The following is a 14,948-nucleotide window of genomic DNA, read 5'->3' on the forward strand; positions in this document are numbered from 1 at the left end:
GTGACGTCCTATTTGAGGGGGGGTGTCTGACTTTTTGTTACGCTGTGTGACAAGGGGGGGGGGGTCAAAAATCGTCAAAAATCGCGTGACGTCATTTATGGAGGGCCCCTAATGGCACCGTGCTCCGCGTTATAACGGAAGTGCCCCGCATTGTACGAAAAGGTGTTTCCTCAAAAGGAAGAGCCGCGTGTCGGCGAAGACGCGTTGTGTCGACACGCGCCAAGCGGGAACTCGACAGATTGACATGCAGTAACGCATCTGAAAGGCATTTCGTTTGCAAATACATTCAAAGGGTCCGCATGCCTAAAAACAATCTCTCAGCGTTGACGTGTTTTGTGTATCGAGACAACGAAAAAGGGGCACACATCCAGAGCAGATCACGGCAAACACCAAAGCACCATTGACTCTTGGACGCTGGCTATGGTGCAGGAGAGAGTCGTGGCAAATAAGATCAACGACGAACAGCCAGGCCGGGCAATACGGTGGAGCACATTTAACAGACGGAGTGACTGCGCAGGCCACAGATTGATGGAGCAAAAGCGCTGAGAAAGACCGTGGGGTCCTGAACACAACAGGACGTCTCGACGCGTCAGATGACTTCTTATTGATGTGTAGCGAAAGCTACACATCAATAAGAAGAAGACGAGGGCCGTTGGTTATGGCGATGGGCAATGTAATAATACGTGAAAGGGTAAAGCGTTGTGTAAGTCTGTTTCAGGTCACGGTGGTGGATCTAGCGCAAGAAAACCCCCACGGGGTGAGAATACGGAGATGAAATAATGTGTACATTTCTGAGCTCGTGGCTCTTTGCATTTTGGTTCGGCCATGCAGTAACTTCGTGCCACAATAATTGTCAACCCTCCACCACCCAAGAACGCGTTTTCACCTTTACAGATACGTTACGCCGACGTGCCGGTGTATTCATCAAATTGTGACCATTACAGCTCCTGGCCGGCGGCTTAAGATTTTCCATGACCTCCAATCTTCCACCGGTGTTCGTCAATTGACCGTTCCGCAGTGGAAGGCGTCTCGCAGAGCGCTCGCGGCACGTGGCTCCACGTGCTCCTTCCCCGTGGGGGGTCACGCGTCTCGCTCGTTGCCATCCGTTTGAAGCCAAACCGATGACTTATAATAATAATCATAAATTGTTATTACGTAGATTGTTCCGACTGCTCACGACCGTTTAAACTTTCGCGACCGTTTGAGCACGATGGAACTGGCCGACTTGCTGCTGCAGGAGGTGGACGCTCTGCTGGTCGGAGCGGCGTGCAGGGTGGCTCTTCTGCCGCGTCTCCTGCGAGGTGACGGCTCAACCAAAACCCCCGAACCCCTCCCCGGACTCGCATCGACGAAATATTGACAATCGGCGGCCGTCTTCCTCTCATCCACCGCCGGATGAAAGCCTCCGCACGCGCAGTGATGACCGTGGGATGTTGTTAACTGGCCACACTTCACGGTGGGCAGTGCGGGTTTGGGGAAAGTGGGGAGCATAGTACGGCAACAACAAATGCGTTTTTTTTTTTAATTTGCCGTACTGTACCCCTGCTGACAACGTAGTCCAGCAGCAGCAGCAGAAGCTTTCAACACGCGTCTCGTGCTCGGTGGTTCGCCCATACGCGCACCTTCGAACCTCAGGGCCGCTGAGCTTCCTAGATAAGACAAGATCGGGCTCATTCCGAGTGATTCGGGTGACAAGGCGTCATTTGGATCAGTGACCCGTGCTTACACGGTCCCGATTATCCTGCGCGACTTAATGCAGGGAAGTATGGACATGGAAGATTAATGAAATAACGCTGTAAAAATATCAATTGTGATTCAGTGCTTTGGCTGGCGCGGTCATTAGATTACAATGAGCAATTAATCTGCTTTCCTGTTTTTAATGTTCATGATTTTTCGTGATATATATCCACCAAAACAATGACTCAGTTGGTTCCCATCATGACAACAAAAAACCTGATTATATATTTTATAGAGGCAAGAAATGTGGGAATTGTAAGTTGCTAAATATAACAATGCAGCAGTGGACGTAGCGGTTTGCGCGCTCTGAACCCAGCAACCATAGTTCGATTCCTAGTCGCCGCTAATATCAGTGGTGGGTGATATCTGAACCTTCACCTCTCCGCACTCATTAGCGTGATGAAGTATGGTCAAGCGACCAATATGGCATGGGCAGGGCCTTCAACCATCAGTGGATTGACTAAATATCTAACACTCATGTATTCCTATTAACAAAAAATGTTTGAGTCAGATTACTAGAACAGTAAGACGAAGACTGATTTCAGTAGTGATTATGTCAAGACCACTGCCTGATATTTAAAATGTCAGATGTTGGGGAAAAAAGGTAACCGTTGTTCACCAAAACGTATCTGGCATGAGCTCCCACATCCGTTGTTTTAAATTAACTCGACATCTTCCAGGGCTGTGGTATTGCCATTGAGGTCACAGATTGCAAATAAATGTTTGGCCATACCATACTTCTCCGCGCTGGTTCTGGTTAATGTGCGTCGGTGAAGAAGTGGTTCAAGATAGGCTCAGATATCACGAGCCATTTATATCGGCCACTGCAAGAGATCAAACCCAATTTGCCACTACGCCACTGGTCTACCCACCTACTGTATCATAGCTGATGATTCTATACATATTTATTTTGTAACAGTGTGGATGACTAACGTGGTGAGTTTTTTTATGTTTTACAAGCAATTATTGTTTCAGAGTATGATATTTGTTTTTTTTTTTAAAAGATGTTTACCTAACTATTGACACCGTGGTGTTTTGGGCCACAGATGACAAAGAAGAGTTGGTGGCAAGCATAGAGAAGGACATAGGAGATGCTCGTGAGTTGGTGAGTCTACATTTTTTTAATGACAGCATCGTGCTCAGAATTAAAATATACGTACTGTGTGAGATTAAACCGATTTTTGTTTCAAAAGGTTTTATACAAATAAAATTAATCATCCCATCCTACTAAAGTCTACCTTTTAATTTTAACCACTCTTCCTCCTCAGGACGAGAGTTCGCGAAGCCTCATTTTAATATGTATGCATATTTTTTTAGAGTATGAAGTATAGCGATGTTTCAAGTGTGACATCAAGTGGAAAGAGGTGATTTCCATTTCACAATGTGCGTTGATGCCCTTGCTTTTAAGGGCTTCCAAATTATATCAGCCACTAAACACTGATAAAGAAAGCCCTGCTCCGTGTTGTCGTAGGCATGTTATCGAGCAACACACGGGCCTTCCCATGTCCCTCTTTACCGCTTACAAGGCCGGGCAATAGCGACATAACGTGGCTACTACAGTAGGCCATGTTACAATTCACCTCGTGCCATACATCTATGCCACTTCTGCTCCTCAGTTAGAAATAGGATAGATCAGAAAGGCACAGCAAATGCAAATGCTCTTCATAAGTGCGTTGCTCCATTATCGCCGGAGTACTCTTCGTGGCCTGTTGTTGTTTGTTGTTGAGACAATTACGCGGTGCTGCTTTTTGAGAATGTTAATGTGTACCACGTTTTATGAGGGGGGGGGGGGGGTGTCGCACTTGTCACCAGTGTTTCCTGTTGGACAATGGTATTGTGGGTTTTTTGTTGTTGTTGCTATAATGTCTCTTATGTATAAAATGTCCAGCCCCTCTTTCAATCTACTGCAGCATGTCAAGTCATGGGGAATTGTACCATAGCTATACAAAATTCAACACTGGGTCTGTTGCTGTAAACGACATTGCCCATTGATTTTAGAAATAGCAGTATTTAAGTACTGTACAGTACTGAAATATTCCACCCACTAGATTTCCATAGCCACATATCGTTACATGGACAATGAAGATGTTCATATGCATTGAAATATAAGTATGCATGTTCACAATCACACTCACCGCATCATCACTAACACTCTTATAGTAGAAAAAATGTTGAATAGGCTACTGTTTCAACCATTAGTCTAACATTTTTTTCTGCTACAAGGCAATGTTAACGAAAGATCTTCGGTTGAACATTTGCGCCGTGCACCTATGTGTTTCGCACCCGACAGTACATGCGAGTGAGTGTTAAAGTGTTCACGTTTTCGTGCACACATTTCATTGCACTGTCAGCTCCTACAGCTAAACGAAGGCTCCCTTGGTGCATTGCTGTTCGAGTTTTTGGTGGGGAAGAAAAATGCGTGTGCTCGGTTTTTCTTTTGCCATCTGCTCCAGGAGCTATGCTGAGTGACCTTGTTGAAAACGCCACACAAGTGCTGTTATTGTGCCTGGATTAGTGAAGGACATATTTTGGAGAAAAATATGTAGTTGTGCTATCTTCCTCCTCTCCCTTTCATCTGCGCACTTTCATCCGGCTGGCTATCCGCACTTTGTAATCGTAAACATTGAGAGGCAGGCGGGCAGGCAGTGGATCTGTTGTCGCTTACTTATGTATGTTTAAGATTTTTTTCGCGCCGTATGTAGCCAATTGTGCTAATCGGAGGTGCGGTGGAAGGACAACAAACGGAAGACAAAAATCAGTTTTAAAGAATTCAGTATTCGATCTAGATTTAAAAGAGCATAGCTCCAGTGGCTTCCTACTATCTGAAGGAAGAGCGTTCCAGACGGCCGCAGAAGTGCATCTGTAAGCGCGCGATGCGGTGACCGTATTTGTTCGATGGCTCAGCCAAAAGCCACCGCGAGGTTGACCGGAGTTCGTGTGGGGGCTTTACGCTCCTTGTCGAGACCAGCAAGGTATCGTGGTTCATTTGCGGCAAGCACTGTTGTGCATAATCAGCGAGAACTTATAATTTTTTCGTTCAGCGACCGGAGCCATTGGAGCTTCTTGCATTGTTTTGTGTTTTTTTTCCCTTCCCAATTGCGCCCGTGACACGCTCTGGACAGCTGGAGCAGCTGGACCTGGCTGGGTGGGAGATGGACGCAAAGCGACGAAAGCGTCACCAGGAGCTCGTGAAGACCAAAGGAGAGGCTGTCACTCAGCTGCAGAAGGACTACGTGAGCAACGTCCTCCGCGAGTCCACCAGCATCGTTGCGTGTTACGCATGAGCAAATCTGGGAGCTCTGTCATTCACGTATGCACCTCCGACTAGCACGTGTTGGCTCCGTACGGTGCGAAAGAATTTGAACATTCATACATGAGAAAGAAGTTCGACATACATGCTATGCGCATGATATTTAAAAAATGGAATGGCTTGCGCTAATTACTTTTACAATACGAGTCTTAAGCGTTAATTACAGTATAGTGTATGATCAGTACACTCGTATTGAGGTTGATTTGAAATGGATTTTTATAGTATCTCATCACATTCCAAGACACAGGTACCAGGCTACAAAATAGGGAGGGGGATGGGCAATTGGACTGGGGGACCCCATTGCAATCCTTTTACCAGGGCCCATGCCACCCACCCCCTGTGACAATGATGTACAGTGTCAAAGACAGACATTCAAATGCATCAACCCTTCAGAAATACCACATGCTGCTTTGATACAGTGCACGTGTCATCAAGCGTTTAAAACATGTTTTTGCTTTCAAAACACAAACATGAAACACAAACTCGTTATATGCGTTGCTGTGTGGTATTGTGGCGTGGGGCATTGTGGGTTGAATGGAGTCCCATAGTTTATAGCAATGGAGTCTCGTCGTTTGTGTGTTGCGCTTTTTGCAAAAGCATATCTGGTCGATGTTTCTGGGTTAGATATTTATGCGATCTAACCCAAAAACCTATATTATGGATAATATTGGTCGCGAAAGCCGACTGCGTGTTAAACTCACATACGGGAACTCGGCAGCTTTTGTTTACCAATCCTGACTACTCTGCTGATGAGACCCAGTAGGTCGAAACCAAGTTTGCTTGAATTAAAAATGCTGCTTGATAATGCTGGTCTGGGAAGCCAATAATAGGCCGATGGACTTTTTTTTGTTACCAAGTACGTGCAAGAAGTTCATTGGTTTCCCAGCACGGCCACTGCCTTATAACAATTGACACGCGGGTTAATGAGCTTTACCTTAAGCCGACCAAGAGAGGGCGCAATAACACAGCACATCGGATGTTCACGGCTGCGTCCCGTGGTCGGCAGTGGCGGGCCCGGATCTCCTACAGGGACCTTGTGATGCCATGGGCTGAAGTTCTGGAGGAAGGTGCAGAGGCCAACCTGTCGGAAAATCTGGTAAGTCCACGCATCCACTGTGCTGTCTGCCGCGTGTATTGTAGGTTCGATGTCCGGTCACTGCGGCCACAGCTTAAGCGAGAACATCGCCAGGGAATGCCCTCCGATCTCGCCAGAGCTCCAAAGCTTAGAGCGGGATCGGAGGCTGCTGGATCGTACTTGCGCGGATGGATAGATGGATGGGTGGCTGGCCACCACACATGCCAGATTGTTCGGAGATGGTTGTGGGGCGAAGCGGTGACGCTCAGCAGAGGGCCATTAGTGGCGCCACGTTGGTGAGATGTTCACCACGTCGCCTGGTTTGCGGGAGGTCGTGTGTTCGATCCAAACCCCGACGCCTGTTGTGTATTTGGAATTTGCGTGTCTCTCCCGGTGGTGCCGTGAACATTTTCTCCGGGTCCTCCGGTTTTTTCCCTCACATTTAGAGTATACATTTCCATTTGATAAGCCACTTCGTTGAGCTATCATTTGTGGCCAGGTCGCTTCTGATTTTTTTTTTACATTTGATTAGAGTTGAATCCATTGTCGTACCGTACATCTATGCTCACACCCCCCCCCCCCCCCCATGACGTTCACTGCATGGGGGAGGGCCCCCCTCATCCAGCAATGAATTGACAAAAATGCCCGAGTAAGAGCGGAATACTTGTGCGTGTGTAGTCACAGTACAATACATACCACCATACAATTTGGGTTTAAGTAGCATGTGGGTCGCAGTGTAAATGCAAACGCATATCAAGGAGATCGTATATAAGGAGAGTCATGTATACACTTGTTTCCTTGTAACTTATTTTTTTACTGTTTATATGAGAAGGCAGCAATGAGTCTGGGCTTGATTCCGGACAGGGAGTCAACAGCACGGTGGGCGGGTGGAAGGGAATATCCAAACCGCAGGAGCGACTTGCTACTCAGCATTGACAACGCAAATACTGATAACAAACAAAAGCAAGCCTCAATACCATCGTCAATAGCGCTGGGGCCTTAATAGGACACAATATATAATCAGCGACGTTTCAAGCAATGGCCCTTCTTCACAACACACGAAGAGGATTTTACGTGCCACGAAAAATGGCCTTTGCCCAGAAACGTCGTCTGTTATATATCTTTTCCTTTTAAAGCCGCCACGGTGTTATTGACGAATTCGTTGAGCTTCTTGAGAGATGGATTTCATCTTGCCTGCGGTGGCACGAGCGTCACGTGCAGTCCACAACGAATGACTATCGCACTCTGCCACCATGTGATGGGGTTGTTGGATCACCTTTTCGAAGATGGGAGCAGTTCATCAATGTACCTGGCCCAAAAAACACGAATGCTTTGTATGCATGTATGAGGCACTTCTTTCGCACCGTACATAGCCAACCGTGCTAATTGGATGTGCCTGGGAAGGACGATAAAGTGTTATAAGTGGAGAACAACTCTAATCTTCATCATCAGCCATGATCAATCCACTGCTGAATGAAGGCATCCATTCCTAAGCTCTCGCAGTCCTGCCATGTAATAATCCACCTGGCACATGAACACGAGTTGATTTTGTTGCTCCATTTCCGCAACTGATGAAATTTACTAAAATCATCTCACCTTAAATTCAATTATGCTGATGTTGTTAGCGCCTATGGCATTTTACAACACATTTTTGCATCATTTGGAACATTTCCAGACACGTGCGCATGGGGATGATCAGTTCACTTAATTTCACTTTCTCAGCGTTTGGCAGTGGCTGGTTCATGAAAGAGTCAAACATTTCCCAAAGCTCCAAAAAAATTTTCACAAACAAAACACTACTCTGTTCTATAGTAACAATATTGGATTAGTACTGCAAAGGGAATTACGTTTTACTTATGGCTTCATTTTCATTGCAGGTGTTTATTTTTAAATTAATTTGTACAATGCAAACATATGACTCAAGATCCACAGCACGGTGAACGATTCAGCGAGGCGTGATAGTTTGCATAGGCCCCAGTAGTACATTTTACTTTCCTACATAATGCATCAATTAACATGTTTTTGGAAGTCATGCTTGGACCTCTAATTAACAAATAACATCTGGAGAAAAGGTTGGGACCAAGGAACATGCTTTCTGTTGCTTAGATTGTGAAAATGTTGGTCATTTTATCAAGTGGGGTTCCCACCTGTCCTGGTTTTCATTGGATCGTCCTCTGTGTTTGAGTCACGTTAAGAGTCCTGATTTTTTCATCGGTTGCATAATATTTCGATTTAAAGCTTTAGTGACTGCAGGGATTCATATTCTTGGTTCTTTCGGTAAAGTCACGTAGAAGGGAAACAATAAAATAATAAAAATATAAAACATTTTATTGTTTTATACTTTTATTGTTTTATATTTTTATTTTATTTTTCCCCTTCTACGTGACTTTACCGAAAGAACCAATAATATGGTTGCATAATAATTAATACACAACTCAAGCCAATGTATTTACTCTATAAAGTTCTCCCCTCTTTCCGTCTTGTGAAATATCCTTCTTCCCGTGATATGGCATTGATTATTTTGTGCCTTAGAGGTGGGAATTCTCCCATCAGGACATAATTTACTTCATTCTTCTGCTACACACTGGACTCAGAGGCCAACGTACACAGTACGTGCCAATAAATTCAACCCAGCCACTACCTTGTGTTCATCTAAATATTGTCAAAGAAAAGAAAGCTGTGCAGAGGCCCTGCTAAAATAAATTCTAGACAGATTATCCGATGATAGAATGCAATGTAATGACTTGTTCCATTACAATTCCCTGCGCTGTTCACAATAAGATTATGCACCACTTGTTATCTTGAGCCCCGCAAAGTTATTTCCCACCATGTCACTTTTCGTTAACCCAGTGTTTGAGAAATTCATTGGAATGTTTGAATAAAAAAGGAGTACAGTACAATGTACTGAAATGACTAAAAAACCTAGTATTAAACATTAATATCTGTGGATTTCTCCCCACGATGCTCATGGAGTTCTAGATAGCGCATTTTTCTATAATTAGAGAACAGTCATTGTGCTTTTGCCGCACGTTCATGAGAGAAGGACTGGACAACTCCTGGTTGACATGTTTTAGCAACAGGTTATCAAACTCTATTAAAAACAATCACCCACAATATTATTGAAGTCCTAAAAGGTGCTGTTTGAAGTGCTACCTTGTTGTGGCATGAGCAATGTCGCGCATCTGACTCGCTGGGAAATAGAGGTGTAGTAGGTCGGTGTGTCGAAAGGTCAGATTTGTGAACATTTATAGCAAATGACACCATGCACAAATATTGTACTGGGTATGGGCATTTAATCGATGAAGGCAGATATGCGACGGTCAAATATGCAGTGTACTGTACGTGGCTTTGCTCGGTATTGGATTGTGAAAAACAACAATGTTTTGCGGCACCTGAAGGATGGCATTCCACTTCGGATATGCGTGCCATAGGCTGAGCAACTCTCGAACTTGAAACACTCCCAGTAAAACCTGTGTATGCAACATGAGTCATTATTTTTTATCAAACTCAGTTGACTCGTATGTTTTTTTCTCTTCTGGTATTTCGAAATCCTTGAAAAATATTTTGGCACCCGAATAAAGCATATTTTGAAGGTTTTATTTTTTTTATCCATAATGTGTTTTGCGCAGATTTGAATGTTTTATATTCATGGTAAATGTTATGTCTTTGCAATTAATGTTATGTCTTGTTACGGGTTATTTGCCTCGATAGTACATTAACAATGCTACTTTGGAAAGCAGTAATTATGATTTAAACAAGTTGCATGATATGTGCCTGTTTGTCTAAACATGCACTTCATAGTTTGTTTTCTGAGCATAGACTTTTTAACACCAAATACACAAAGCATGGGGCTGCTACTAATTTTATAACACAACAAGGCGTCGTGGGTCTTTTTCCTCCATATTTGCAACTTACAGTTCAATTATTCAAGACCTGCATTGTAGCTAAAGTCGTGTGTAGCATCACTAGGGGAATAGATTACAAAACCACTTAATTCCTTTGGCATAAGGTTTAAAACCCACAACTTGGCTTGTCGACACACATCATACTGACAATGCTAGTTGCAATGTGGACTGTCATTTGGTGGTTTGTAAATTAATATTCACAACTTCTATTTCCGACGGGCGCGGCGATGCGGTGGTTAGAGCAACGCGCTATGAGACCGGCAACTTCGGCTAACATCAGTGGCGAGTGGTATCTGAATTGCTGTTCAATAGCTCTCCTTCCATCCTTGACCAACCGACACTGGATCATCGTCAGACAAACCCCCACGATGAATGACATAAGTTGGGGAGGGCATCCTCCAGCAGTGGCTTGAGCTAAGATTGTAAATAATTGAAACTAATTTGGCATGTAACCCATCTATTTCTTCTCTCACAGCCGCTTTACTAGTGGTGAAATTCGTCTGCAACATTAAATAGGCTATGTTGCTCAACGGTTAATTGTATTTAACTAAGTAAAGTAACCAACTATAATTATCAAGAGGCTGAGTTCTACAAATTAGACAAACTCACAGTCCAACGTCTTCCCATTAATACATCCTGATAATACATGAGGTATCATTTTGAAGGTAATTTAGTTTTAGAAAGTATGGCTTATGTGTAGAAATAAGTCAATGGCTTGATATACATGAAACCGAATATACAATTGCTTCCGCAGTATGAATGAAAACGTCAGTTTGTCTTGGTACATCGGAAAACGCTGCAATTTAGAGTATTTCTCCCTAATAAATAGAGGTGGACACATCATTACTATTGGTATCATAGTCCTAATTGGTTGACAAGCCCAAACAAAAAGCCACTTCACGATTATACCAATGATTACCTACCTCTTTAAAGTTTCTGAAGTCTGCATTTGAATTTGTGGAACTTCCCAAGTGGTCTCGAGTTACTAGTGGGACACTCGCTCAATTGAAGTACATTTTCCGGGCCAGGTAAGTAAACAAGGTGATATCTGCATTCTAAGAGGTGTGATTAAAGTGGAAACTGGGCCAACAAGTGAAGAAATGCATCGGTTATTCACCGAGTGCGACCCTAAAACATAACCAACTCAGAGGTCGTGTGTACAAAGCTGTGTCAAATTAGAACACATGACTTAGGTAATATCGAATATGGTAAGAATACAATAACATAAGCATCCCCCAATTGGTTTAATCGCGTGGGATCTTTAATTGTGTGGGATCTTGAAACAGACTGGTAGAAAATTGTGGTAAGTGGGGGGGGGGGTGGCGGTGGTGGTGTTGACAGTTTGAGACGGGTGACATTGGCTGAGAGGGAGCACAAGATTCATCTACAGGCATTCGCATGAGTCTGGTAAAATGCTGAGGTTCAAGTAAATGCTATGGGGAGGAAAAAGGCAATGAATCAATAATAATTCTGTACCAGCTGTGCTACACTAGCCAGGTGCGTGCGTTAACCGTGGTGCGGTGCGTGACCTTTACTGGAGCCACGTCATTGTTCTGGGGGGGGGGGGGGGGTGGAGGGAATGTCTCCGTGCCAAAAAAGTTGTCAAACTTAACAATGCTTCGCAAGTTCATTAAGGCCCTGACCCTTATCTGTGAGTGCCACTCTAGCCTGAGTAGTTAGGCTGTCACAGCTCACTGTCGTTGATCACACCCATATGTGATCATCAGCTAGTTGAGCAATAGAGAAACTGGTAAATATACAAGCTCAGGAGAACAGTATTTTGCCCATCGATTAGGCATCACTTAAATTTTTTACGTGATATCTGTATACAGTTTATAGTATTTTTGCACTTTAATTTACTGCATGGCAAGTGAATTACAACACAATATTTGTTTTCTTTAGTGGCCTGTAGCACTGTGTGCTGTGGTATGTGGTGCCGTATCGACTGTTAAAAGTGCTTGACAGATTAGCGCTGCACAGATTCCAGAGATGTAATTGAAAGCGGAATGGGGAGGCTGTACAAAGCATGGCTCCCGTTGCCCTTCCATCGACCAGTGCGCTCGCCCACTGAATGTGTCATCGACGGGCGCGTACTTTGAAGTCTTTCTCCTGCATAAATCGCGGCCGGGAGGCCCCGGAGATCAGCCGGCCAGCCTCCACCTCTATACCGCCAGGGATTAGGCCGCTCGCTATTTTAGGTCATAATGATTCCCTGCAATCACGCCGCCTTTGAAGGCAGGAATAATAACCAGCCATTCCCAGCCTATTTATACGCAATGTAAAAATCCTAAATGAAATGCATTTCTGTCAATAGGTTTTTTTTTTTTATCAATAGACTCCACAGGGGCTCATTAGCCCACGACATCTGCCCCCGAAGCGAGGTTAGCGTTTTTGGCTTCGTGCGGTCTGAGCTTGAAAGCATTGTTAACACTCCACTTTGTGAAGGCACAGTTGTGGAGCATCGTTAGCGCAGTTACCGCAGGAAATCTGGCATCCCGTGCACCATTTTGATGCCGGTGAAGTGCTGAGAGCAGGCTGGAGCGGCTACCGACAGAGCAACATTACCGCTCGCGATGAGACCTCTTGCCCACGTTAGTTAGTGGTGCAAGGCAGCAGCCCTGTTAAGGGAGTGGGTCACAGCTTTCCTGCCTTAAAAAAATGCGCGTTGTTCATTCGGTGACTTAATCTACGTGCAACAATGGCGAAGCATTTGTGTGCGATTTAATAGCATTGCATTCATGCTAAGCTTGCAGGTTTTTCAATGCAGCTTTTTTTTTTTTGGGGGGGGGGGGGCGCTGACGTGAAATATGAAATTGAACTCCATGGCAAAAAAAGTGAGAAAAAAACTTGTGAGATATCCGTGCAGGAATAGTTTTAAGAAAAGTTTATATTGCGCCGCTGCTTTTTTTTGTTTGCCTTTCCCGCGATTGTTAAGTCTTGAATAAAGAATGTGAGGGCTTCGTCCGGCAGAGAGAATCCCATTATGAAATTTAACGGCAGTTTAATAGTGCTAAAAAAAAAAATTGCCCTCCTGATCGTGCACATTAAGTCGTCTTAACTTGTGATTAGCGACCACAGTGTAATCATCATACCTGCCAATTTGGCTCTTCATTAGGCACCGTAATGATTAGCCTCCCCCCTTCACCCCTGACACGATTCGACGACTTGACATTATTATTCCGGGGGGGGGGGGGGTGTGTCACGATTTTTTTATTCGATAAATGTGTTATTTTTATCATTGCCGCCGCCTCATTTCTGCTGTCCGTCTTTTCTCGCAGCTATCTCTCTCGGCACTCTCTGCGCTGCCGCATCCGCACCGCCTGCCCTCGTTTGTTTCGTCCGCTCCGTTGTTCCACCGGTGCTCATCCCAGACGCTGACTTAAAAGGAAAACATTTGCACAAAATTAGCATGCATCAAAAATAATGAATTCCTTAAATAATTCGCCGAATGTATGTTGAGCTTAATAATTATTTTTGTTAAATAGGTTAATCAATTCATTATCATCACATCTGGTTGGCTAACGATGATGCGACAGAAGTTCAGTATGCTCATACTGTACATCTATATATCTACTCTTTATCCTGGTTTTTTTTTGGTCCACACTTCAAAATTCACAACAAAATAAAAATATGTTTTGGCCATCTCGGCATTGATTTGTCAGAGCCTATGACCAAATCATCTGAAATGTGCTTGATCGCATTAGATATTAGAAGCTAAGTAGAGTTGAGCCTGGATAGTGTTTTGGATGGGTGACCACCATGTAAACAAAAGTTGTAGGCTGCTGTGGGGTCACATTGTCAGCAGAGGGCAGTGCAGCAATATCCTTTGTTGTACTGTGCTCCAACATCTATGCTCCCCAATTTACCAACGCACACCAACTAGCACGGTAAATTTTGATTTAAAGCTTTCGTGACTGCAGGGATTCATATTCGAAAGAACCAACAATATAGCACGGTAAAGTATGATCTATAAACGAAGCAACTTTTATATTACCAGGTAAGGTCCACTGAGCTACATAGCTCTTTTTTCAGAAGCGACCTGGCCACAAATGATAGCTCAACGACGTGGTTTATCACGTGGACATTTATAGTAGCCGAATACTCCAAACACATGTTTCATAATGTGGCGGGGGAAAAACCGGAGGACCCAGATAAAAAATCTACACGGCCACAGGGAGCATGTACAAAATTTCAAATATACAGCAGGCGTCAAGGTAGGGATCGAACCTGCGACCTGCATACCAGGCGAGGGAGTTAACATATCGCCAGCGCAGCACCCCTGGACGGTGTGAGGATGCCCTCATCCCGCGGTTTGATTGACATGATCAAATTAGCGTGCAATTAGCATATCTGCCATGCCGTCTCACTGTTTACCATTCACTTGTCCTGCGTTGCTGTGTCAGCCCTACCTTGTGCTCTGCCCATCTCAGTGTCCGTGTGCACATTGACTGTCCTGCCTCCCCAACACATTCCCGCAGAAAGTCCAGCTGGTTGAGAACACGGTGCGGCTGGACAACGGCACGCGGACGTTGGAGATCGCTTACCTCACCTGCACAGAGACAGGCACGTGATGTGGACTGCGTGGGAAGGTTTAGTTATCATTATCATCGTCATCAGTCATGGTCAATCCACTGCTGGATGAAGGCCTCCCCAAGCCATCGCCCATCTCTCACGATTTTGCGGTGTGATAATCCACGCAGCACCTGCACCTGAACTGATGTCACCGCTCCATGTCCCTGGTGCACATCGCCTCGGATGCATTCCATTCCTTAGCTGTCACAAATATTTGAAATTAAGTGAACATTTTATGTAATTTTGTTATCGTTTCGTCATTAGTGACCAGGCTGAGACCATCAACCCACTACACACGAGAACCCGGTTTAATCAATGTGAGGTTGCCCAGATTCGAACCCGGGATCTC

The 14,948-nt window shown here is 44.5% G+C and overlaps 1 protein-coding gene across 3 annotated transcripts in view; it reads left to right on the top strand.

Annotated features, from left to right (window-relative positions):
- The first annotated feature begins 50 nt into the window (after positions 1 to 50).
- Positions 51 to 14,948, top strand: part of LOC142924116 (vesicle transport through interaction with t-SNAREs homolog 1A-like) — a 45,885-nt gene continuing 30,987 nt past the window's right edge. For 2 of the 3 annotated variants that reach the window (XM_076065680.1, XM_076065682.1), the window contains exons 1-5: positions 51 to 1,301; positions 2,784 to 2,842; positions 4,860 to 5,003; positions 6,054 to 6,143; positions 14,506 to 14,590. In XM_076065680.1, the coding sequence (XP_075921795.1) occupies positions 1,211 to 1,301; positions 2,784 to 2,842; positions 4,860 to 5,003; positions 6,054 to 6,143; positions 14,506 to 14,590 (469 nt within the window). In that variant the 5' untranslated portion in view covers positions 51 to 1,210. The remainder of the gene's footprint in view (positions 1,302 to 2,783; positions 2,843 to 4,859; positions 5,004 to 6,053; positions 6,144 to 14,505; positions 14,591 to 14,948) is intronic. The other variant, XM_076065683.1, reaches the window with a different exon arrangement.

The sequence above is a fragment of the Petromyzon marinus genome, chromosome 8 (assembly GCF_048934315.1).
Source record: "Petromyzon marinus isolate PM22_M1 ecotype Great Lakes invasive population chromosome 8, UKy_Petmar_22M1.pri1.0, whole genome shotgun sequence".
Lineage (NCBI taxonomy): Eukaryota > Metazoa > Chordata > Hyperoartia > Petromyzontiformes > Petromyzontidae > Petromyzon > Petromyzon marinus.